The sequence below is a fragment of the Pongo abelii genome, chromosome 14, assembly GCF_028885655.2.
Source record: "Pongo abelii isolate AG06213 chromosome 14, NHGRI_mPonAbe1-v2.0_pri, whole genome shotgun sequence".
Lineage (NCBI taxonomy): Eukaryota > Metazoa > Chordata > Mammalia > Primates > Hominidae > Pongo > Pongo abelii.
In genome coordinates this window covers 120210145-120235030 of record NC_071999.2, presented here as the reverse complement: position 1 = coordinate 120235030, position 24886 = coordinate 120210145, and the positions used below count along the sequence as shown (strand labels likewise).

The 24886-nt window shown below is 59.4% G+C and overlaps 1 protein-coding gene across 3 annotated transcripts in view; it reads left to right on the top strand.

Annotated features, from left to right (window-relative positions):
• RASA3 (RAS p21 protein activator 3) overlaps positions 1-24886 on the top strand; it is a 144707-nt gene that overhangs the window by 102377 nt on the left and 17444 nt on the right. For all 3 annotated transcript variants that reach the window (XM_054529318.2, XM_054529319.2, XM_063715070.1), the window contains 11 exons: positions 2424-2500; positions 6220-6324; positions 9283-9439; positions 9933-10081; positions 10829-10943; positions 12328-12402; positions 13357-13480; positions 15321-15427; positions 17530-17607; positions 20103-20180; positions 21038-21111. In XM_054529318.2, the coding sequence (XP_054385293.1) occupies positions 2424-2500; positions 6220-6324; positions 9283-9439; positions 9933-10081; positions 10829-10943; positions 12328-12402; positions 13357-13480; positions 15321-15427; positions 17530-17607; positions 20103-20180; positions 21038-21111 (1139 nt within the window). The remainder of the gene's footprint in view (positions 1-2423; positions 2501-6219; positions 6325-9282; positions 9440-9932; positions 10082-10828; positions 10944-12327; positions 12403-13356; positions 13481-15320; positions 15428-17529; positions 17608-20102; positions 20181-21037; positions 21112-24886) is intronic.

The window sequence follows — 24886 nt, the reverse complement described above, 5'->3', positions numbered from 1 at the left end:
CCGCCTCGGTTGCTGGCTCGGCTGCCACACACAGAGGTGTCATACACACAGTGGGGTAGAGCTCGCCCACTGCCCGGCCACACACAGGTGCTCATCACACTTGCAGTGTTCTCACACCGTTTCTACCGTGTGCACTCCCGTTTCACTCTGTAAAGACGTGGGTCTCAGCCTACTCGAGCAATTTAGTGACCACAGAGTCTGAAAACCATGGTCTGCATCACCACCTGTGGGGCTCCAGGGAAGGTCCGGACCTCGCTGACCGCTGCTATGTGGGACGCACGGGGCCCTGCTCTTTGGGCTCTGTGACCTTTCACTCCATCTCCACCCCTTTGTTAGCAGCCACGGACCTCTTTCACCAGAACCCTGTCTCTTTCGGCTTCAGCTGCTTCTGATCCAGCTGGAGGCCGAGCCCTGGGGAGGGAGCATGTCCCCCGCAGGATGTGGTCAGACAGCCACCTACTGGGAGCAGACCCAGGAAAACAGATGTTCCGTTTCCATGGGAAGCAGCATCTGTACCATTTTCTTCCAGTAGACACATTAAGGCCCTTTAACTCTCTAAATGAGATTAAATAATCTCATAAATTTGGTAGGAGCTGCCTTCATTCACTCAACAGATGTGTCAGGTGCCAGCACCGTGCTGGTCATCAGCTGGTGATAAGATGTGGGAGAAAACAGAGGAGTCCGAGGCCACCACACCAGGCCAGCATGGTAGGGATGCAAACAGACAAGCCCCTACAATAGCTCCCGACCTGCCCTGCAGAGAGGGCGTGAGGCAGGGGCACTGGGGGCTTCCTGGAGGAGACATTGCCTGACCTGCTCTGCAGAGAGGGCGTGAGGCAGGGGCACTGGGGGCTTCCTGGAGGAGGCATTGCCTGACCTGCCCTGCAGAGAGGGCGTGAGGCAGGGGCACTGGGGGCTTCCTGGAGGAGGCATTGCCTGACCTGCCCTGCAGAGAGGGCGTGAGGCAGGGGCACCGGGGGCTTCCTGGAGGAGGCATTGCCTGACCTGCTCTGCAGAGAGGGCGTGAGGCAGGGGAGCTGGGGGCTTCCTGGAGGAGACATTGCCTGACCTGCCCTGCAGAGAGGGCGTGAGGCAGGGGCACTGGGGGCTTCCTGGAGGAGGCATTGCCTGACCTGCTCTGCAGAGAGGGCGTGAGGCAGGGGAGCCGGGGGCTTCCTGGAGGAGGCATTGCCTGACCTGCTCTGCAGAGAGGGCGTGAGGCAAGGACACCGGAGGCTTCCTGGAGGAGGCATTGCCTGACCTGCCCTGCAGAGAGGGCGTGAGGCAGGGACACTGGGGGCTTCCTGGAGGAGGCATTGCCTGACCTACTCTGCAGAGAGGGCGTGAGGCAGGGACACCGGAGGCTTCCTGGAGGAGGCATTGCCTGACCTGAGTTTCATGAGATGGGGAAGTTGGGGGGAAGCAAATTTGAGGACAGTGTTGTAGGTCGGGAAGGAGGAGGCATCAGCAGCCTCAACCCGAAGCAGAGAACTGCCCCTGCGTGATCTTCACCTCAGTTTACCAATCAGGAAGTGCAAGCTCAGAGGTTAGGCAGTTTTAGCAACATGATTTTGGTGTCAAGCCCTACATCAGAACTTTGAGCTAAGAGCTCCTGAGCCAGCATCACTGCTGAGGCCCGGTGAAGGTGGGGCAGGGAGGGAGGCCGGGCAGGGGGGAGCCCTTCTTGTAAACGCAGGTGACCTGGTGCACGGCTGATGGTGGTTAAATCGGAACTCCAGGTGGTAACCGACTGTGGTCTCCTGGAGCCCGTGGGGCGGCCTCCTGCTCTGCTGCAAGGGCCCTGCTGGCTGGCGGGGGGGTCCCGGAGCCTCGACCCTTCACGCCTTCACTTCCTTTCTGTTCTAAGGAACCCACGGTGCGGAGGTATCAGGAGGAAGGTAGCAGCGTCTTGACTTTCCACCGTCTGACCCTCCCTAGAGTGCTGGGGTCTGTTAGGGGCTGGCCAGGTTCAGGCACCACAGACCTCACGCTTTTCACTTCCTGTTGGCAAATAGAGCCTTGAGGTGGGGCCACGGGAGGGCGGCGCTGCTTCGTCTCCACGGCAGAGGAGACCCTCCCTCCCTCATGGGGTGGCAGGCCCAGAGCAGGCGCAGGTGAGGGACGTTTAGGTCCCCAGAGCCCGGCACCCATCAGGAGCCGCTGGGAGAGTCCAGCCGTGGCCGTGAACAGCCTTGGGGTAGGTCTCACCTGGGTCTGCCCCTCCAGGGGCACCGTGAGTAGGAAATGCTGGCGCTCAGGAAGCCAGGCCTGAATCCCGAATCCCGCCTGGCGCCTTCCTGGTTGTGGCCTTTGAGTGGCGTGTGGCTAAGCGCAGAGGGTAGGGCAGCCCGGGGCCTAGGTCCGCATATACCCCCTCCTGGTGGCACTGCGGTCTCAGCGCTTTCTCTCTCGTCTGACTCCAGGTGACCCGGCCCTGTAGCTACAGCAAGAAGTCCCACTTTGACTTTGAGGAGGAAGACGTGGACAAGCTCGAAATCAGGTGAGAAAACCAGGCTCCGCATCCCCAACTTGGCAGTTTTCACCCAAACTCCTCAGCTCTTTTGTTCTTTGTTACTAAATATAGGGTCATAGATAGAAATGAATTTCCATTTTCTTGGTAATTTTCACAACAGGATGTTAGAAGTTGTAGTTGAATTGACAGCCTGTGGGTGGTGTTAGGGCTCACCTTGCAATACCTGCGAAGAGGCGAAGGCCAGAGGTCCGCATCCCTCTGGCCGTAAGGCTTCATCCACCTGGAGTGACGGGGGCTGCAACCGTTCTTAAGGTCTTGTTCTAAGCCCTCCGCCTTCCATGGGTTCAGGCCTCACTCAGAGGTCGCAGGGACTGGCGGGTCAGCACGGCGCCTGGCCCTGACCGAGCAGGACCCAGCGGCACTGCTGAGACTCTCGGCTGGGTGGCCTCTGTGGAGACCCTGTCCCCTTTGACTCGAGTAAAACGCTCTCACCTGGCGTCTTGGGTTTGTGTTTCCTGCGTATGGTCATAGAAGCTGCATCTTCAGCCTTTGCCCATGGAGCCCCCACCACCCTTTCCTGGCCCCTCAATGCCTCACACGGGAAATGGGGAAATCGCTTGTGGGTTCACGCAGGTCAGGACGCGATCTCAGGCCCAGGATTTAGAGAGCTCCACGATCCCTCTGACTCAGAGTTCTGGGGAGGGCGGGCGTCAGAATGTGCCCTTCACAAACCCCGGCGGGTTCCCTCCTCCCAGTGAAAATAAGCTGGATTCCTGCTTGTTTTTGAACGTAGCCTCTGTTCCTTCTGTACCAGTGAAGCCCCCATCCCCTATGAAGAGGCAGATGAGCCTCCCCTGAAGCCCCCGAATCTTTCCATGCTGGACAGAGAAGGAAGGAAACGGCTCCCTCCTGACCCTCCCCAGCCGGCCCTGAGACCCCGAGCCTGGGATGTCCCCGATCCTGGGCTGATCCCGAGCCTGGGATGTCCCCCGAGCCTGGGATGTCCCCGAGCCTGGGCTGAATCAGAGCCTGGGATGTCCCCAAGCCTGGGCTGACCCGGAGCCTGGGATGCCCCCGAGCCTGGTATTCTCCCGAGCCTGGGATGTCCCTGAGCCTAGGATTCTTCCGAGCCTGGGCTGACCCCGAGCCTGGGATGCTCCCTGAGCCTGGGATGCCCCCGAGCCTCGGCTGATCCCAAGCCTGGGATTCTCCCGAGCGTGGGATGCTCCCTGAGCCTGGGATGCTCCCGAGCCTGGGATGTCCCCGAGCCTGGGCTGACCCGGAGCCTGTGATTCTCCCTGAGCCTGGGATGCTCCCAAGCCTGGGATGTCCCCGAACCTGGGATGTCCCCGAGCCTGGGATGTCCCTGAGCCTGGGATGTCCTCGAGCCTAGGATGCACCTGCTTTCTTTAGGTCATTTTGGAGAACGTGCTGGCCATCAAATCCCTGGTCACGCTCCCTCCCAGCGGCTGACACTGCCCCGGGGGGACCCTTAATGGGACACGTGGAGCCGGTGCGTGGCTCAGGCCCTACGGCTGCTGGGAGGCGTGGTTTTGTGGCTGAGAACTGTAGGAATGTCCCTGATGTTATCGGTCAGATCCGCCTCCCATAGTTGTCTCCATCCTGAACCATAGAATGTCCCTGACGTGGTCAGTCAGATCCACCTCCTGAGGGGTCAGGGTCCTGAACCATGGGAATGTCCCTGACGTGGTCGGTCAGATCCCAGCTCCTGAGGGGTCAGGGTCCTGAACCATGGGAATGTCCCTGACGTGGTCGGTCAGATCCCAGCTCCTGAGGGGTCAGGGTCCTGAACCATGGGAATGTCCCTGACGTGGTCGGTCAGATCCAGCTCCTGAGGGGTCAGGGTCCTGAACCGTAGGAATGTCCCTGATGTGATTGGTCAGATCCACCTCCTCAGGGGTCAGGGTCCTGAACCATAGGAATGTCCCTGGCATGGTCGGTCAGATCTGCCTCCCATAGGGTCTCGGTCCTGAACCGTAGGAATGTCCCTGACGTGGTCAGTCAGATCTGCCTTCCCCAGGGACTCACGCCAGCCCCTTTTTCAAGGAAGGAAGCGCCATCATTGGTTTCTTTTTACACCAAGCTTTGAATTCAGGAGTGAAGTCCTAGTTATTAAATTTTTTAAAAGCACACAAAACATGTTTTAAATATTTCCCTTATTAAAGGCAAATGCGCCTCCCTGGCCACTCGGCACATTTTTTTAAAGTGTTCATGGGCAGATCAGCGGTCCCCTCATGTTCCTTCTGAAAGGAACGTGCTGTGGGTTCCTGTGCAGCCTGTCAGCCCTCCCCGGCCCAGACGCCAGTGCCTCTGCGGTGCCACTGCCCTGCAGGATTCGCAAGGGTAACAGAATCCCCGGCCTTCTGGAATCTTCTCCCTCCAGGGGGATGCCCCTGATGGCCACAGTGTGGTTAGGCCTGCCGAGTTTTACCCCCTGGGTAGGGCCGGCCACATGTAACTGTGTGGTTTCAGGCCCGTGGGTAGGGCTGGCCACGTATGACTTCAGGTGTTTCAGGCCTATGGGTGGGTCCTGGCCATGAGGGACTGGGGTACCAGCCCTGTAGACTTGTTGCAGCCGGGGATTCTGTGTGTCTGTCAGAATTTCACAGCCCCAGGTCTGTGGACACGTACCGTCCCACACTAGGACAGAACATTAGTGGGAGCCGCTGCCATGTTAGACATTAGCAGAAGCTTCACAATGCTGGGCCTGGGCTAGTCACGGAGATTCGTGGACCATGCTGTGGTTTATGGCCACAGTTCTCCCCCCGCTGTGGTGTGCGTGGCACCTGAATCCACTTTGTGCCCCTAGATCATGAGCAATCCATGGAGACAGGGTTCTACATTCAGGGGCAGGGCATTCACAAGAACCCAGTTTTGTTTTGAGGCACATTTTCATGTGACGAAAGCACAGAGCCCCTGGATGTTGAATCGGGCAGTCCATCCTCCACGGGCACCCTCCTCTCTACGGGCCCAAGTTCTCCATCATCCCCTGGATGTTGAATCGGGCAGCCCGACCTCCACGGGCACCCTCCTCTCTACGGGCCCAAGTTCTCTATCATCCCCTGCATTGAGCCTTGCAGATGGAGGCTGTTGGGCTGCATGCTGGGGCGGTGCGAGAGGCACATGCCGCAGGGCCCGGAGGGTCTCACTTGCCCGCCATGCACAGACTGCTGGTGCTGGGCCTGTTGTGGGCAAAGGGGACAGATGGTGCTGGAGCCAAGAGCGGCAGCAGCCACATAGCTCCTGGGTGCACACAGCGACTCCTGGCTCCCTCCCGGCACAGAGCCTGGGGTCATGTAGCTCCTGGGTGCACGCAGCGACGCCTGGTTCCCTTCTGCCGCAGAGCCTGGGGTCATGTAGCTGCTGGGTGCACGCAGCGATGCCCAGGCTCCCTCCTATATAAGAGCCTGGGGTCATGTAGCTCCTGGGTGCACGCAGCGACGCCCAGGCTCCCTCCTATCGAAGAGCCTGGGTCTGAGTCTGGGCCCATGGCCTTCCGCCTTCCTCTGCCTGCCCATTACCACTGGGAGACACTCATCTTTATTCCAAAGCCACAGGCTGGTCTGACGTGTTTTAAATGTGCCCCGTGGGCTGAGCCTTGATGGAGACTCTGGGAGGCGCTGCAGGCTCCACTCTGCTCCTGGGGGAACAAAGCGTGGCCTGTAATCTCTGCTTCACCCGGGCTGCCTGCCATCAGCTAGAGCTGTACCAATGCTGTTTTTCAGAGTCGACCTTTGGAATGCCAGTAACCTGAAGTTTGGAGATGAATTCCTGGGAGAACTAAGGATCCCGTTGAAAGTCCTGCGGCAGTCCAGCTCCTACGAGGCGTGGTAAGATGATGTTGTACCTGCAGACTTCAGCATCTCTGAGAGCCACAAAAACACGTGCTGCCTCTGAGTGGAAAGGCACAGAGGCCACCTGTGCTGGTCCTCAGCTGTGCCCAGCACCCACCTGCTCTTACTTTGCATGTAGCTCTGACGAGCTCTGGCTTGATGAGTTTCTGCCCCACAGCAGGTGAGAAACGGCAGGTGAGGAGAGGCAGCAGGGATCACACTGAGCAGGGACTCACGATGGCTGGCACCTCAAAACAAGACAGGGAACGTGGGTGAAGGCAGCCCTAAGCCACGAACAGCTCGCGGGGTCTGATCCTGGGCGAAAGCGGGACCCTGAGCCGCGAGCAGCTCGCGGGGTCTGATCCTGGGCGAAAGCGGGACCCTGAGCCGCGAGCAGCTCGCGGGGTCTGATCCTGGGCGAAAGCGGGGCCCTGAGCCGCGAGCAGCTCGTGGGGTCTGACACCGGTAGGAGAGGGCATCAGCAGCCGGTGCAGGAGCCCAGAATGCGCACACAGCAGGCCCTGCCCTGCGGCTGCGCTCTGGGTCTTGTTCTGGGCCCTCGGCAGCACCTCCTGTTGAGGGCGCATTACAGGGTTCTCCACTCCCCTCTGCACGTCTAGACCTCAGTGGTCGGCTCTGACCCAGAACCCACCCCAGGACATGTGTGTTGCTGCCTCCTGCCTTTCTTTCCTGTTGTCTCCAGATGCTTGGTGTTTTGGTGGAAGGAACAGGCCATTGTTTCATTTTACCTCCAGTTCATCTGTGTCCCTTAGCCACAGGCAGCTCCTGAGAGGGCCCGGAGTCACGGGAGGTGTGCATTCCCAAGGCGTGGACTGTGTGCCGGGGCCTCACGCCCCATGTGTCCCTCTGCCATGTGTGAGGGCAGGTTTCCATCCCAGAAACTGTGAAACACGCGTGTCTTTTGATTCTATGAAGACGGCATGGGCACAGGCCCCTGAGCTGAGTTAGGCTTCCTCCTATGCTGAGCGAACCCCTGGCCCTGGTAGCCAAGGCAGCCACCACATACCCCAGAGAGCCCCAGGGGGCTAATGCCTTGCACACAGGCTCTACCCACCTGAGGCGGGGGGCTAATGCCTCAGACACAGGCTCCACCCACCTGACGGGGGCTAATGCCTCGGACACAGGCTCCACCCACCTGACGGGGGCTTTTAATGCCTCAGACCCAGGCTCTACCCACCTGAGAGGGGCTAATGCCTCGGACACAGGCTCCACCCACCTGAGGGGGCTTTTAATGCCTCAGACCCAGGCTCTACCCACCTGAGAGGGGCTAATGCCTCGGACACAGGCTCCACCTACCTGACAGGGCTGCTAATGCCTCGGACACAGGCTCCACCTACCTGACAGGGGCTAATGCCTCGGACACAGGCTCCACCTACCTGAGGGGGCTTTTAATGCCTCATACCCAGGCTCCACCTACCTGACAGGGCTGCTAATGCCTCGGACACAGGCTCCACCTACCTGACAGGGCTGCTAATGCCTCAGACCCAGGCTCCACCTACCTGACAGGGCTGCTAATGCCTCAGACCCAGGCTCCACCTACCTGACAGGGCTGCTAATGCCTCAGACCCAGGCTCCACCTACCTGACAGGGCTGCTAATGCCTCAGACCCAGGCTCCACCTACCTGACAGGGCTGCTAATGCCTCAGACCCAGGCTCCACCTACCTGACAGGGCTGCTAATGCCCCGGACACAGGCTCCTGAGGGGGGCGCCACCTGAGGGGGGGCGCCAGTGTCTTGGATACAGGCTCCACCCCCCTGACGGGGCTGCTAATGCGTCAGACACAGGCTCCACCCACCTGGCGTGGGCTAATGCCTCAGGCACAGGCTCTACCCACCTGAGCAGGGGCTAATGCCTCAGGCTCTACCCACCTGACGGAGGCTAATGCCTCAGACACAGGCTCTATCCACCTGACGGGGACTAATGCCTCGGACACAGGCTCCACCCACCTGACCGGGCTGCTAATGCCTCAGACACAGGCTCCACCCACCTGACGGGGGCTAATGCCTCAGACACAGGCTCCACCCACCTGACGGGGGCTAATGCCTCAGACACAGGCTCCACCCACCTGACCGGGCTGCTAATGCCTCAGACACAGGCTCCACCCACCTGACGGGGGCTAATGCCTCAGACACAGGCTCCACCCACCTGACGGGGGCTAATGCCTCGGACACAGGCTCCACCCACCTGACGGGGGCTAATGCCTCGGACACAGGCTCCACCCACCTGACGGGGGCTAATGCCTCGGACACAGGCTCCACCCACCTGACGGGGGCTAATGCCTCGGACACAGGCTCCACCCACCTGACGGGGGCTAATGCCTCGGACACAGGCTTTACCTGACGGGTGAGGGGGGGCCTCGGACACAGGCTCCACCCACCTGAGAGCTTAGACTGCCTGGCCCACAAATGAGAGCAGAAGAGGGCTCCTGGGTGACTGCATGGGGTAGAACCAAAGATGGAAGAATGTCCGGGCCGGAAACGTCTCTTACAATGACCAGGTGCCCAGGTGGCCTGCCAGGCTCACCAGCCCAAGGCCCCCACCCAGTGACATCAGGAGCCACGGCACGCTTTGGTTGAAATAATTTTCATTTCCACCTGCTGCTGACACTGCCAGGTGTGGGTCTTAGGGCGAATCACTGACCACTTCTGCGCTGGTTCCCGGAAACCCGTTCCCTCCACGTTGCACGCCCCCATCCCCCTCCGCGTTTCCCCCCTTGACTCCTGCGCCTTTGACTCCAACACTTGCCTCCTGGGGATCCCCGGTAGCCCTGCTGGGGGTCTTCTGTGGGGAATCCCCAGGGGCTGCACTCTAGTGGGTCCTGCAGGATTACCCTCCTGACCAGTAGGCCTCAAGCAGGCAGCTGGGCTTCCCTGAGAGCTGCTCCTTGGCAGGTGCAGCCTCATGCCTCCCCTCCATGTGTCCCTCCCACCCAGGTACTTCCTCCAGCCCCGGGACAATGGTAGCAAGAGCCTAAAGCCAGACGACCTGGGCTCCCTGCGGCTGAACGTGGTATACACGGAAGATCATGTGTTTTCTTCTGACTATTACAGCCCTCTGCGGGACCTGCTGTTGAAGTCTGCGGACGTGGAGGTGCTTGTCCACGCCGTGGCCTGTGGGTGTGGGCAGGAGGTGCCACCTGCCTAGGGCCCCACCCCAGAGGGCACCTTCTCCCTGAGGGGGCCTTTCCCACGCCTCTCAGCCTGGCCTGTTTCCCGTCCAGATGCCTGGACCCCTTTGCTGGGGGCACTGGTCCGTCGACAGTTAGAGCCGTAGGAGCCTGGTGATGCTGAGGACTCTCCGGGTTGTTTGAGGGGGACCCCATCATCAGAGTCCCTCTGCTAGCTCAGGGGCCCTAGAGCTGGCTGCATTTGCGGGTCGCTAGGAGGAGGTGTAGACGCCCCTCCAAGGGTCCAGCCAAGCAGCAGCAAATGGGAAGTTTGGTGCTTTTGCGAATGTGTGTGTTTCTGTCTCAGTAAAGAGCCGTATCTATTGTGGCTGGAAGTGAGACCCCAGCCAGGGTGGGGACAGGCCTCCGGGAGTCCTGCACCCCAGGCCCTGGCACTGACCTCGCCCCTACCCGCAGCCCGTGTCAGCATCTGCGGCCCACATCCTGGGCGAGGTTTGCCGGGAGAAGCAGGAGGCGGCCGTCCCGCTGGTGCGGCTCTTCCTACACTATGGCAGGGTGGTGCCCTTCATCAGTGCCGTCGCCAGCGCGGAGGTGAAGCGGACCCAGTGAGTGCCCACCCTGCCCCGGGGAAGAGCGGCCTGGACCCGCTACAGGGATGGCAAGGTCGTCGCCGAGAACCGCGTCCTGGCGCAGGGCTTGAGGGAATTCGAGGGTCCCCAGAAACCATGTTGATTCAGGCTTACTTTCACAGACCCAGTTAATTATTCTTTTTTTTTTGAAAGCCCCGTTTGCCTTTGAAATCCCGGGTGGAGTGAGTGAGTGGGGAGGGGAAACGGCTCCCAGGGCTCGAGGACAGCTCAGGTCCCCTTCCTGGGGCACTTCGGGAGCCCATGAAAATGGAGCATGGCTTCCCTCAGGACCTGCCTAGTGCTGTTTCCAGACACCCTGTTCTAGAAACATCCGGCTGCTCCTGCGGCCACTGTAGCTGGCAGGAGGGGTTTGCTTCTCTGCTGGCCCTTGGATGCTGCCAGGGTCTGGTGCTCAATTCTCTGCACAGGCACAGGCTGCAGAGGGCGAGAGGACGGGAGGGCAAAGGACAGCCAGGCTCCTCCTGAGCTGGTGGCCACGCAGGCGGCCAAATGGTTCCCTCTGGCAGTGTTGACACAGGACGGTTCCATGGCCAGGGCCTCGAGCACCTGGCCTGGTTGTGCTCCTTGTAAAACATCAGGAAGCTGACTGATGGGCGTGCGCTGACCTCACAGCCTACAGGCAGGTGCTCGGGGCCAGGCTCTGCTCCGTCTGCATTTCCGCATCCCCAGGAGACAAACGCTGTCCCCATCGCCATTTCCCAGGGACCCCAACACCATCTTCCGAGGAAACTCACTGGCGTCCAAGTGCATCGATGAGACCATGAAGCTGGCGGGGATGCATTACCTGCACGTCACCCTGAAGCCGGCCATCGAGGAGGTGAGCACGGGGCCCAGAGTCCTCAGCATCATGGGGCGTGGGGAGGATTTCCCCCGACAGAGGGCACTGCACAGGGATCCAGCCAGACCATGAGCGGGGCTTGAATGTCGGCCCCTCCGGCCTCACTTCAGGGATGCTGATTCATTCACTTTTATCAAGAGGATGTTCCCTGTGTACTCCAGAACCTTCCAAATTAAAACTATACATAAGAAAATCCACCACTCCACTAAGGAAAACATGCAAGAAAAACCTGGCTCTTCCCAGGAAGACCTTCTTTCTCCACACGTCCTGCAGTCCCCTGTGTCTGGGCCCTGGCTGCATGGCACGTTTGAGCTGCACGCTCAGTCCTCACCCAACCCTCTGATGCCTGCCAGGCTGTGCCCCCCGTTTATGAGCGGCTTTGTAAACAGGTTATTTGCAAATGTGAGAAAATTTAACATAGCATTCTGGTTTGCTCTGTGGGCAAAATCATGGCAGCATTTTGAAGTAAAAATATTATTAAAGCCCTGTGAGGTCTAGTCGGTGTGGGCTGGTGCACATCACTCTCCGAGAAAGCCCGACTTGTCTGATCACGGGCACGCATCACTCCCTGGGAAAGCCCGGCTCGTCTGATCATGGGCGCGCATCACTCCCTGGGAAAGCCCGGCTCGTCTGATCATGGGCGCGCATCACTCCTTGAGAAAGCCCGGCTCGTCTGATCACGGGCGCACGTCACTCCCTGAGAGAGCCCGGCTCGTCTGATCATGGGCGTGCATCACTCCCTGAGCGAGGCTGGCTCGTCTGATCATGGGCGCACATCGCTCCCTGAGAGAGCCCGGCTCGTCTGATCACGGGCGCATTGCTCCCTGAGAAAGCCCAGCACGTCTGATCACAGGCGCATCCCTCCCTGAGAAAGCCCAGCTCGTCTGATCACAGGCGCATCGCTCCCTCAGAAAGCCCCGCTCGTCTGATCACAGGCGCATCGCTCCCCGAGAAAGCCCGGCTCGTCTGATCACAGGCGCATTGCTCCCTGAGAAAGCCTGGCTCGTCTGATCACAGGCGCATCGCTCCCTGAGAAAGCCCGGCTCGTCTGATCGCCGCCGTGGACTGGGCCCCGTGCCTGGTGTTTGCGCCTGACCTCTCACTTGTCCCTCGGCAGCCAGTGACACAGGCCCAGGGTTGCCCCCTTGCAGCCGAGGCTCGGGGCGACACCACCCCCACGGTGGCCCCACAGTCCGGCCTCACCGTGCCCCTCCGTGCCAGTGGCCGGGTTCGGGGAGCTGTCCCGGCATTTTCTGGATGAGGCTCAGGGTCTGCATCTCAGCCAGGCCTGAGACCCCCTCTTCCCTCCTTGCCTGTGCCACTGGAACCCACTCACAGAGCCCCGTCTTAAACCTCTCCCCAGATATGCCAGAGCCACAAACCCTGTGAAATCGATCCTGTGAAGTTGAAAGACGGAGAAAACCTTGAAAACAACATGGTAAGTTTTGTTCATGAACCAACCAAAGCCAGTCACCTGCTTGGGGTTTTTCAGCCGGTGGCTGCCTGGAAGCTCTGACTCACCCCGTGACCCCGGTTGGGGTGGGAGCAGGACCGGGCGTGGGGATACCTGCCTCACCTGGCTACAGTACACTGGCTGCACTGCTGGGAGGCCTCAGCCATCACCTTTGGCCTGGCCTGTGTGCCCGGCTCTGCCCCCTCTGTGGGGTCCGGCCTGCACACCCAGCTCTGCCTCCCCTGGGGGGGTCTCGGCCAGTTCTGCCTCCCCTGGAGTGATCCGGTCTGCACACTCCAGCTCTGCCTCCCCTGGAGTGATCTGGTCTGCATGCCCCAGCTCTGCCTCCCCTGGAGGGTCTGCCCTGCACACCCGGCTCTGCCTCCCATGGAGGATCCTGACCAGCTCTGCCTTCGCCCCGGCTCTGCCTTCCCTTGGGCGATAGCTCCTGCCCCTCCCTTTTCCTAGGACAGGATGGCCTCCCCACCTCCCCACCTCCCCAGGCTGTCCCCAGAGCAGTGTCCTGCGTTTTAAAACAGCAAAACTCCCTGATGTTGAACTTGCTCCAACATTTTAGTCACTTCACATGATACTTCTTGCAGAGCGTGCTGTTTGGTCATCTCTGTATGTAAATGACAAGACAGAGTTCTTGCCTTGGGCAGGCACATTCTAGTGAGTGTCCATTCCCCACTCAGTAAACGAGGTCGGGGCCGAGTCAGGGAGCCGACGTGGTGCCCGTGTAGTGATTTTCACACGTGATTCGCCACAGCTCCCAGCACAGATTTCCAGGGAGTGGCTGTTCACACGTGTCTCGCTGCCGCAGCTGCCCTGCGCCCACCCTCAGCCCCTCCCCACGTGCCCCTCCCTGGGCGTGCCCTGGTGCTACACGCACCTGCGGACAGCCTCGGGAGTGGGTCCCAGTGCCGTGTCCCGTTGCAGGAGAACCTACGGCAGTACGTGGACCGCGTCTTCCGCGCCATCACCGAGTCTGGGGTGAGCTGCCCAACCGTCATGTGTGACATCTTCTTCTCGCTCCGGGAGGCAGCGGCCAAGCGCTTCCAGGGTGAGTGCCCCGGACATCCTTATGTTGCTGAGAAACAACCATAGCCCCATGCAGGCAGAACCCCCCGCAGCCCTCGCTGGACTAGAACTGCGGGGTCGTGAACCCCAGTTCCGATGCTGGATTTTTCTGGGGTTTGTGCCGGGCCAGTGTTCCCTAGTTCACCACCGCAGTGGTCTCCGGGGGACCCCAGCCCTGGAGTTCACCACCGCAGTGGTCTCTGGGGGTCCCCAGCCCTGGAGTTCACGACCTCAGTGGTCTCTGGGGGACCCCAGCCCTGGAGTTCACGACCTCAGTGGTCTCTGGGGGACCCCAGCCCTGGAGTTCACGACCGCAGTGGTCTCTGGGGGTCCCCAGCCCTGGAGTTCACGACCGCAGTGGTCTCTGGAGGAGCCCAGCCCTGGAGTTCACCACCGCAGTGGTCTCTGGAGGGGCCCAGCCCTGGAGTTCACGACCACAGTGGTCTCTGGGGGCGCCGGGAAGGGCGGCCAGGCTTTGTCGAGGTGGGATGTGAATTTTCCTGATGTGGCCCCCCGGGTTTTCCCAGTGGTTTCTTTTTGTGGCTGACCCTGGCAGGGCCCAGAGTGGTGTTGGCAGCTCTGCCTGCCCGTGTCTTTGAAGAGACAGGACCCCTGGGGGAGCTGCCCTTTCTTCAAACCCCCAAGCCGGAGATCCCCAGGGACCTGGGCATCCAGCACCCAAACCCCACTTCTCAACCTTGCCGACCCTCACGGAGGAGCTGGGTGCCTGCACCTGCCCATCTCCTGCGATGCTCAAGACCCCGCCGGGACTCAGGCTATGGGGCGCTGAGAGGCTCAGTGAGGGCCTTGCCACCGGCTCCTCTCTTCCTTGCGTGTCCTGCGGCCTTGGGACAGCTGCAGACACCCCAGGGTGGCCATGGCCCTGCAGAGCCATCGCGCTTCTGCGTCCCCAGGAGACAAACACTGTCCCCACCCCTGTTTCCCAGGACATCAGTCAGACAGCGCCGGCCGAGGGGCCCAGGGTTCTGGGGGAGGCAGTTCCCAAGCACAACCCAGCCCCAGACCCACTTTGAACAAGGTGGAAGTGAGGAGATAAAACACATCTTCTCACCCAGATGAGCACAGACCACCGTGGAATGAGTCTGTGGCAGGCACCAAAGGGGCTGCGCTGTGTGGTGGTGATGAGAGATGGAGAGAGACAGAGAGAGATGGAGAGAGACAGAGAGAAACAGGGAGAGAGAGACAGAGACAGGGAGAGATGGAGAGAGACAGAGAGAGAGAGAGACGGAGAGAGACAGAGATGGAGAGAGAGAAAGAGAGGGAGAGAGACACAGAGATAGGGAGAGAGACAAAGAGGGAGAAAGAGAGATGGAGAGAGAGACAGATGGAGAGAAAGGGAGAGAGAGAGAAATGGAGATAGGGAGAGAGACAGAGAGATGGAGAGAGAGAGCCAGAGACAGACGGAGAGAGAGAGAGACAGAGATAGAGAGAGAGACAGGGAGAGGGACAAAGGGGCGGGGGAGAGAGAGCCAGAGACAGATGGAGAGAGAGAGAGGGAGAGAGAGACAGAGACAGGGAGAGGGACAAAGAGAGGGAGAGAGACAGAGAGATGGAGAGAGAGAGAGACAGATGGAGAGAGACAGAGGGAGAGAGATGAGAGAGAGAGAAGGAGAGAGACAAGGGGAGAGACAGAGAGATGGAGAAAGAGAGGGAGACAGAGAGAGGGAGAGAGACAGACACAGGTGGAGATAGATCCAGGACTGTGGCTGGACTTCCCTGTGGACCCTCGGGGCCGGGGCATGGTGTCCCCACGAGGCCACTGTGCCCGAAGGAAAAGGTCACCCCACCTCTGTCTCCCACAGATGACCCGGACGTCAGGTACACTGCAGTGAGCAGCTTCATCTTCCTGAGGTTCTTTGCGCCCGCCATTCTCTCCCCCAACCTCTTCCAGCTCACGCCGCACCACACAGTGAGTGACCGGCTGAGGGACCGAGGTTTTCTGAGCTGTCCTGGGACACCGGCCTGGGTCGGGGCATCTGCGTGGCTGTAGGGGGCCAACCGTGTGGAGTGTGGAATGCATGGGGAGTGTGTGTGGAATGAGGAGTGAGTGGGGAGTGTGTGGATGGTGCGTGGGGAGTATGGAGGTTGTGTGGAATGGGGAGTGTGTGGAGTGCGTGCGGAGTATGTGGATGGCGCGTAGGGAGTGTGGAGTGCGTGTGGAGTGTGTGTGGAGTGCGTGGATGGTGCGTGGGGAGTGTGGAGTGCATGTGGAGTGTGTGTGGAGTGTGTAGACGGTGCGTGGGGAGTGTGGAAGGTGTGTGGAATGGGGAGTGCATGTGGAATGTGTGTGGAGTGTGTGGATGGTGTGTGGGGAGTGTGGAAGGTGTGTGGAATGGGGAGTGCGTGTGGAGTGTGTGTGGAGTGTGTGGATGGTGCATGGGGAGTGTGGAAGGTGTGTGGAATGGGGAGTGCGTGTGGAATGTGTGTGGAGTGTGTGGATGGTGTGTGGGGAGTGTGGAAGGTGTATGGAATGGGGAGTGCGTGTGGAGTGTGTGTGGAGCGTGTGGACGGTGCGTGGGGAGTGTGGAAGGTGTGTGGAATGGGGAGTGCGTGTGGAGTGTGTGTGGAGCGTGTGGACGGTGCGTGGGGAGTGTGGAAGGTGTGTGGAATGGGGAGTGCGTGTGGAGTGTGTGTGGAGTGTGTGGACGGTGCGTGGGGAGTGTGGAAGGTGTGTGGAATGGGGAGTGCGTGTGGAGTGTGTGGATGGTGTGTGGGGAGTGGAGTGCGTGGGGAGTGTGGAAGGTGTGTGGAATGGGGAGTGCGTGTGGAGTGTGGATGGTGTGTGGGGAGTGGAGTGCGTGGGGAGTGTGGAAGGTGTGTGGAATGGGGAGTGCGTGTGGAGTGTGTGTGGAGTGTGTGGATGGTGTGTGGGGAGTGGAGTGCGTGGGGAGTGTGGAAGGTGTGTGGAATGGGGAGTGCGTGTGGAATGTGTGGGGAGTGTGTGGACGGTGCGTGGGGAGTGCTGGTGGTTGCTCTGGGTCCTGGAACGTCCTCGTTGCAGGTGGTTCACCGACCTATTTAAGCTGTGTACGTTCTGGGGGAGTCGAGACAATGTCACAAAAGCAGTGGATGGTTTGGCCAGGGTTTTAGCTGCTGGTCACCGCCCTGCTCTCCTCCCCTGCCCATCACATAGGGAGTATCAATCGGTGTATCATCCGTGTATTGAGTCAACAGACTCCTATTCAGCACTGATTTTCTCCAGGCCCCAATGTGGTTGCTGGGGCCGCGGCTCTCAGGGTACAGGGATCTGGGGTGACCGTGTTGCACGTGCCAGTGGCAGAGCTGGAAGGAGATGGCCAGGGCGAGGGGATGTGAGGGATGGCCCGTTCCCCAGCACTTCTTTTTTTTGTTGTTGAGACGGAGTCTTGCTCTGTCACCAGGCTGGAGTGCAGTGGTACCATCTCGGCTCACTGCAACCTCTGCCTCCTGGGTTCAAGCAATTCTCGTGCCTCAGCCACCCTGGTAGCTTGGATTACAGATGTGCGCCACCATGCCCAGCTAATTTTGTATTTTTATTAAAGATGGGGTTTTACCATGTTGGCCAGGCTGGTCTCGAACTCCTGACCTCAAGTGATCTACCTGCCTCGGCCTCCCGAAGTGCTGGGATTACAGGTGTGAGCCACCACGCCCGGCCCCCAGCACTTCTGAGTTGAACCTTCAAACCCTGTGAAGGCTGAGATGAGCCCCAGGCAGGGCCAGGAGACTCAGCACCCCAGAGCCATGACCCAACCTGATGCTTTCGACTTTGAGATGCACCCTGCACACTGGGCCAAGAGGGTGGGTCCCCGCGGTGCCGTTGGATGTTGCCTGCGGGACGGTCTCAGCAGCTCCTGAGACTGTGGGACGCCCACCCCCTCCAGTCCCATCTGCGTTGCTACCCCTGTTTCTCCGTAGCTCATGCACAAGCCACAGCAGCTCTGAGGTGACTCCTGCATTTCGTCCCCTCGATGTGGGACAGTCGCAGCATTTCTGTGAAGCTGACGTAGACCTTTCTCGCTCCTGCCTCCCCAGGACCCCCAGACGTCCAGGACGCTGACGTTGATCTCCAAGACCGTTCAGACCCTCGGCAGCCTCTCCAAGTCCAAATCTGTGAGTCCCTCTTCTTCATTTTCTCTTTTTAGGGACAACTGATTCTTTTCTCTCTTCAGAAAATACACGTGAAAAGCCTCCCACATGTGACAGAGTTGTAAGATAAAGATCAAGAATCAAAGCCGGCACCACATCCCCTCCCGAAGCCCAGGACCTGAGCGTCCCCGTCCCGCCCACCTCTCCCCTCCTAAAGTGAACCCCTTGCCTTTTTCGGGAACCTGTGGCTCATCGCTGGCCCCGTGGCAGGAGCAGCATCTGACCTGTCAGGTGTGGGAAGTGGCCAAACCGGCCGGGCAGGTGGCCTAACCTGGGGCCTCCTGGGCATTGCGGTGCTGGAGGCTCCTCCCCACGCCTTCCCCTCCTCCCCACGCCTTCCCCTCCTCCCCACGCCTTCCCCTCCTCCCCACGCCTTCCCCTCCTCCCCACGCAGCCCCCTCCTCCCCACACCTTCCCCTCCTCCCCACACCTTCCCCTCCTCCCCACGCAGCCCCCTCCTCCCTACACCTTCCCCTCCTCCCCACACCTTCCCCTCCTCCCCACACAGCCCCCTCCTCCCCACACCTTCCCCTCCTCCCCACACCTTCCCCTCCTCCCCACGCAGCCCCCTCCTCCCCACACCTTCCCCTCCTCCCCACGCAGCCCCCTCCTCCCCACACCTTCTCCTCCTCCCCACACCTTCCCCTCCTCCCCACACAGCCCCCTCCTCCCCACACCTTCCCCTCCTCCCCACACCTTCCCCTCCTCCCCACGCAGCCCCCTCCTCCCCACACCTTCCCCTCCTCCCCACGCCTTCCCCTCCTCCCCACGCCTTCCCCTCCTCCCCACACCTTCCCCTCCTCCCCACGCAGCCCCCTCCTCCCCACGCCTTCCCCTCCTCCCCACGCCTTCCCCTCCTCCCCACGCAGCCCCCTCCTCCCCACACCTTCCCCTCCTCCCCACACCTTCCCCTCCTCCCCACACCTTCTCTTCCTCCCCACACCTTCTCCTCCTCCCCACACCTTCCCCTCCTCCCCACACCTTTCCCTCCTCCCCATACAGCCCCCTCCTCCCTACACAGCCCCCTCCTCCCCACGCTGCGCCTCCTCCCCACGCCTTCCCCTCCTCCCCACACCTTCCCCTCCTCCCCACGGAGCCCCCTCCTCCCCACGCAGCCCCCTCCTCCCCACACCTTCCCCTCCTCCCCACACCTTCCCCTCCTCCCCACACCTTCCCCTCCTCCCCACACCTTCCCCTCCTCCCCACACCTTCTCCTCCTCCCCACACCTTTCCCTCCTCCCCACACAGCCCCCTCCTCCCTACACAGCCCCCTCCTCCCCACGCTGCGCCTCCTCCCCACACCTTCCCCTCCTCCCCACTTCCCTCCCCATGCAGCCCCCTCCTCCCAGGGCCCCTCTCTCCCTGTGGATATGACCCTCCGTCCTCCATCCTCCTCCCTTCAGACTGGATGTGGTGCCGCCAGGTCGGGAGTCCCTCAAGCGTCTGCCCCGTTTCCCCTAAGAGCACCTTGTGTGTTTGAGGGGGTCAGAGCTGACATTTGAGGGGTCCCGGGGGCAGTGCTCGTGGTGAGGCCCAAGGCTGTGTCTGCAGGGGCCCGGCCAGGGCAGGTCGATGCCTTCGGGCCCCCTCGGGGCTCCGTCTGGAGAGGGCTGGGCCATGGTGCACAGATGCCCCGGCCTCCTGGTTCCCTGTTCTTGGTGGGGCCCAGGTAGAAATGAGGGCTTTGGGGAGCAGAGGCCCCCACTGGAGGAGCAGCCCGCTTGGGGCAAACGTTGGGTTTCTCTGAGTCCGAGTGAGTAAAAGATGTGCTGCACCCGCAGGCAGGCCGAGGTGCGCTGACTGCTCTTCCCCACCAGCCAGGCCCTGCGCTGTGGGCTGGAAATTCCATAACAGGCACCTGTGCCTCCTCCGAGGTCTGCACCAAACCCACCTCATTTCACAGCCAGGGAACTGTGCAGTGACCTCAGTGTTGAAACAGCAGGAACTTGGGGTCGAGCCTCAGGAGTGGTGGCTGCAAAGGCCCCCCGAATCCCTGGGTGCCTCCACTTCCCCACGTGATGGAGATCCCTGCCCCCTCTTCCCGCCTCAGAGCAGCCCTTATGCCCCACGGGCGAGAGATGGGCGTGGGGGCTCTGGGACCCTGGCCCGTGACTGCAGGTTCCCGGGCAGCCACACCTGGGCCCCAGCGTACCTCTTCGTGAGCCTGGTACCCGGGTGCGAGGGACGGCCTGGGGCCGGGACGGAGTCACTGATGCCAAAGCGTGCTTGGAGACCTCACGGACACTGGCGGGTCTGATGGTCTTCGTTGGCGCCTGGGCGATTTATGTGATTTCGTCCTCCGGGCAGCCCTGCGGGCTCTCACTTGCCCGGTAACACCGGGTTCTTCACCTGTTTATCGTCATTTAGGCTTGAACAGTTCCTGCCTCTAGCTTTTTCAGATTTGGGCCGTGAGCCGAGGTGCTTCGGGCTGTTCTCAAGTGATCTGCATTTCCTTTTAGGCGAGTTTTAAGGAGTCCTACATGGCTACATTTTATGAATTCTTCAATGAGCAGAAATATGCTGATGCGGTGAAAAACGTAAGTATCGACTCACCATGCGACAGCCCGTGCTGTGCCCAGGAGACAGAGTTGCTCTTTTAAAATTGAGATAGAACCCACATGACACAGACTTGGCCATTCGCGATTTTAAACAATAAGGGCGTTCGGTGCATTCACAGCACTGCCCAGACAGCCCTGTCCCGAGTCCTGGGACACCTCCTTCTCCCGCAGTCGGTAAACTCTTTGGCGTGACTGCCTTTGGGGCCAAAAAGGGGCCCTCGCCCATCTCGTTCTGTGTCTGAGCCCCCCGGACGAGGGCGCGTCCCACCTCTGTGTGTGGTGGCCGGACTCACTCCAGGCTGCAGTCGTGGAGCCCTGGGGCCGCAGACTCAGTGTCAGGAACGCTGCATGTGGGGAACGTCCAGACCGAAGGGCTCTGCTCCTCCCCACAGTCAGGGACGCGGTGCGCAGGGGGAGCATCCAGACCTCACAGCTCTCCTTCTCCCCACAGTCAGGGACGCGGTGCATGGGGAGGAATGTCCAGGCCCCAGGGCTCTGCTCTTCCCCACAGTCAGGGACACCTGAGCCTCCTCACTGCCAGGACCCAGATTCCCCGCTTAGAGTCACCCCTGGGTGGCCTCTGGAGATGCAGGTTGATCCCCAGGTGTTGCCTGAGCCCGGCCTCTCACCTGAGATCTCCATGGCAGAGCCGGGGGTAGGATGGCACAGCGGGGAGCAGAGGCCCCACGGCCCTCAGGGAAGGACTCACTTCCCCAAATTCTGTCTCCACTAGTATTAGAAAAGAGGCAGTAGCCGCCGACGCTGTTGTTATACGGAGAGCCGTGCATGTCAGATGTGTGGCTTCCTCCCGGTGACCTGATTTCTTCCCGCTTTAGTTCTTGGATCTGATTTCGTCCTCGGGGAGAAGAGACCCGAAGAGTGTCGAGCAGCCCATCCTGCTTAAAGAAGGGTAAGGAGGGTAAGGTGGCGTCCGGCGGGGCAGGAGGGGAGAAAAGGATGGAGGCCCCCAGTCCCCGGAGCACCCAGCACATTCCGGAAGGTTCCGTAGTCGGGGGCAGCCTCCTCCCTTGCTGGCCAGCAGCCTTGTGATTTCTGTACCACTGGCCGCCTCGTCCACACCTGCACTTGGGGCCGGCCTTCCCTCCAGGCTCCCGAGGGCTCTTTGGTCAGGGAACCAGAGTCAGAGGGGACGGCCCTGGGAGACTGGCCCCTGCGCCTTCAGCCTGGGACCCCTCCGCCGCCTTCTTGGTGACCTTGGAGGAGGACGTCTGTGTCCCACAGCCACCCCGTGTTTCTGACACAGGCCCGTCCTCCCTCGACCTCCACCCAGAGGCCCCTGGAGCGTCAGAGCCCATCACCCTTCCTTACATAACTGACACATCTGCCCGTTTCCACCAACCCTGTCCTGTGGCCTGGCTCCCGCTCCCGCTCAGGGCTTTGTTCTGCCTGGTGTGGCTCATGTTCCTGTATTTTTTATGTGTTTGCCAACATGTCGGGCACAAGTGCAGTCGTATTGGATGGGGCTTCTCGTGAAACCATCACCTGAACGGGCACTTTGTGCCCACTGAGTAATTTCTCATTCCTCTCCCGCTCCCACCTCCACCCCTCAGAGGCCTCAGTCTGTGATTCCAAATACATGTCCCAGAGCGCCCCGCCCCACCCCGCCATGTTTAGCTCCTACGGACCAGTGAGAACACAGGGCGTTTGGCTTTTTGTCTCTGAGTAATCTCCCTTAAGATAACAACCTCTAGCTCCGTTCACATTGCTGGAAAACATAAGATTTCCTTCTTCTTGACGGTGGAGTAGCATGTCGTGGTGTATTTATGCCACGTTTTCTTTATCCAGTCATCTGTTGGTGGACACGTGGATTCCGTGTCTTTGCTGTTGTGAGTGGTTCAGTGGTAAACGTAAACGTGCAGGTGTCTTTTTGGTAATTGCTCTTCCTTTGGGTGGGGCCCGGTGTGGGATTGCTGGATCGAATGGCAGCTCTGCCTTTAGCTCCTTGAGAAATCTCCGTGGGTTTCCTTAAGTGCTAATTTCCATTCCCCACAGCATGCAAGCGCTCGCATCCTCCCCAGCTCTGACAGCGTCTGTCATTCTTCCGTGTTTTATTTGATCACAGGCATTCTGCCCGGCGTGAGCTGGGGTCAGGCGGCTCCATTCTGCCTGGCATGAGCTGGGGCTGCAGGCAGCTCCGTTCTACCTGGCATGAGCTGGGGCTGCAGGCAGCTCCGTTCTACCTGGCATGAGGTGGGGTCGCAGGCGGCTCCGTTCTGCCTGGCATGAGGTGGGGTTGCAGGCAGCTCCGTTCTGCCTGGCATGAGCTGGGGTCGCAGGCATCTCTGGTCCTCATTCCTCGGGTGAGGAGCCACGCTGGGCTTTATATCGTATGCTTGTTGGCCATTTGTCTTCTTCTGAAAAATGTCTATTCCCCTGTCCTTTGGCCACTTTTAAATATTTTTTTTAATTTTTATTTTTTTTGTTAAGATGTTTGAGTTCCTTCTAAATTGTGGCTGTTAGTCCCCTGTTGGATCCGTAGTTTGCAAATACCCTCCCATTCTGCAGGTCATCTGTTTGCTCTGTTGGTTATTTATTTTGCTGTGCAGAAGCTGTTTAGTTTAATTAAGTCCCATTTGTCTATTTTTGTGGATACTCTGTTAGAGCCATCTGCTCAAACCTGGACCATCTCTGGGTCGCTGGTGGACCATACCCCAGTGGCATTACTTACGTTGCTATTTTTCTTAAAATCACCTTCATTTAACTTAATCATATATTAACCAATAACATTTGGAATACACACATTTCATGTTAGAAATGTAAAATGTTTGTTCTTCGGTGCCATAAGGAAAAATTAGCATTTAGACAAAAAGTTCTTTTCGAGGCAATTTTTACTTTCTGCAGAAAAGGTGTCCCTCGCGGAAAGAATAATGGCGAGGGCACACACAGAATAAAGAGACGCCAGAATATTTATTCCTTACGCATGAGGTTCCTATTGCTGTGTCCTGTCCCCATTGGCTGGAGCCAGACCTCACAATCTAAATTAAGACCTGATTAGCTAATAATTTAAAACTTTTTTAAATAGGTAGAAAAATAATAATATGTTTAAATAAGGAAGGGGCATAGGCTGTGAGCTGGGACATGCCTATGAGTACGTCTAACACAAATACCTTGGTTAAGGTACAAGGACACAATGTATTACGAGCCTGTGGGCACGTCCAACAGCTACACAGGATAGAGCTTAACAGAGTTATTAGCACAAAGCAAGGAGGCTTGAAGGAAGTTAGTCTTTAAAAGAAACTATTATTTCTAACACTTATGATTTATTCTTCAACAAGAAGTGAAACTTTGAGGAGGAAACTTTTTACTTTCTACATTTCATAAATTCACAGCTTTCAAAGCAACAGATATTCATCCTGTAATCCCTAAAGCAACACAGGACACTCAGGGCTTGTGTGCCTGACGCCGAGAAGCTGCTGTAGATACAGGTTCAAGGACAGGCGCCTCCCAGGTGCCCTGGATGCAGCTGAGGCTCCACCAGCTCCTTCCAGCAGCTGCACCACCTGCGACTCACACCAAGGTTTTGGTCCATCAGGCCCTCGAATTTCCAGCCCCTGGATCAGCCTCTCCTCCGGCACATCAGCTCTGTCACATCCCCAAACCCAGGGCCACCCTCAGTTGTGCAAGCGTGGGCCGTCCTGGGGCCTTGGTTCTGCTGTCTCAGCCCTTGGTGCCAAGTGTGTCTTGCCATGTTCATCCATGTGTGGGGGTGGTGATGACTGTGTTTCCTGAGGGCTCACTCTGTGCTGAGAAGCTCCCATGCCTCTGCCATCTCTCGGGACTGTGTGTGTCCTCACCCACTGGGACACAGGACCGGGGACAGGGCCTCTGCAGTGCAGCAAGTGTTTGCTTAGTTGAGTTGGCCGTGGCTGCGCGGGGCCGAGCTGCTTTCAGCCTGAGGCTCCCAGCTTAGCCGTGGCTCCTGCCTCCCTGTCCCACACGCGCGATGGTCCCGGTTAGAAAACCGACTCCTGGAGAGCCAGGCGCCCAGGCCAGAGCTGTGTAGTGAGGAGCAGCTGGCTTCTCTCCACTCAGCGCTGCCTCGACCTGGAAACCTGCACATGAAATTCACATGCAGCCTCATCCACTGAAGGCCCTCAGAAAGTTGGGGTTCTTTAAAAAATCCTAAAGCCGAAAACATTTACAACAAGACTGCTGCTCAAATCTAACTGCTGCATGGTCCAGAGTCTTCTCAGAGGCACCCTGTTGCCCTCAAGGAGGCCGGCACCTCGTGGAGCTCCCAGTGCCCCCACAACCCCCGTCTGTGTGGGCCCCGCCCTGCGCATCCCGCTGGGTCCTGCTGGTCCTCAACAGCCTCCCGGGCTGACTTCCTGCCTGTGAATCCCTGGAATGAACGGCGTTCTGCATCCACTGGTTGTGAACTGCACTGTCCTGGCGGCTCCCAGTGGCTCCGCCTTTTTCTCTCTTGAACAGCTCCCAGCGGCTTCACACCCTCCAGTGTGCATCCACAGCTCTCTGGCCACATGTGGCTGTGTTGCTGCTCAAAGCCCCTCATTCCGATTTCTGAGTGTGCTTGTCGAGGTGCGTCTCCCCCGCCTACCTCCCCACTCTGTCTCTCCAGCTTGGCTTCTCATCCTCAGCTTCCACCTCTGCCCTTCAGTCACTCTGTCCGGCCACTTTCTTCTCCTCCAGCTCGGCTGCCGGTT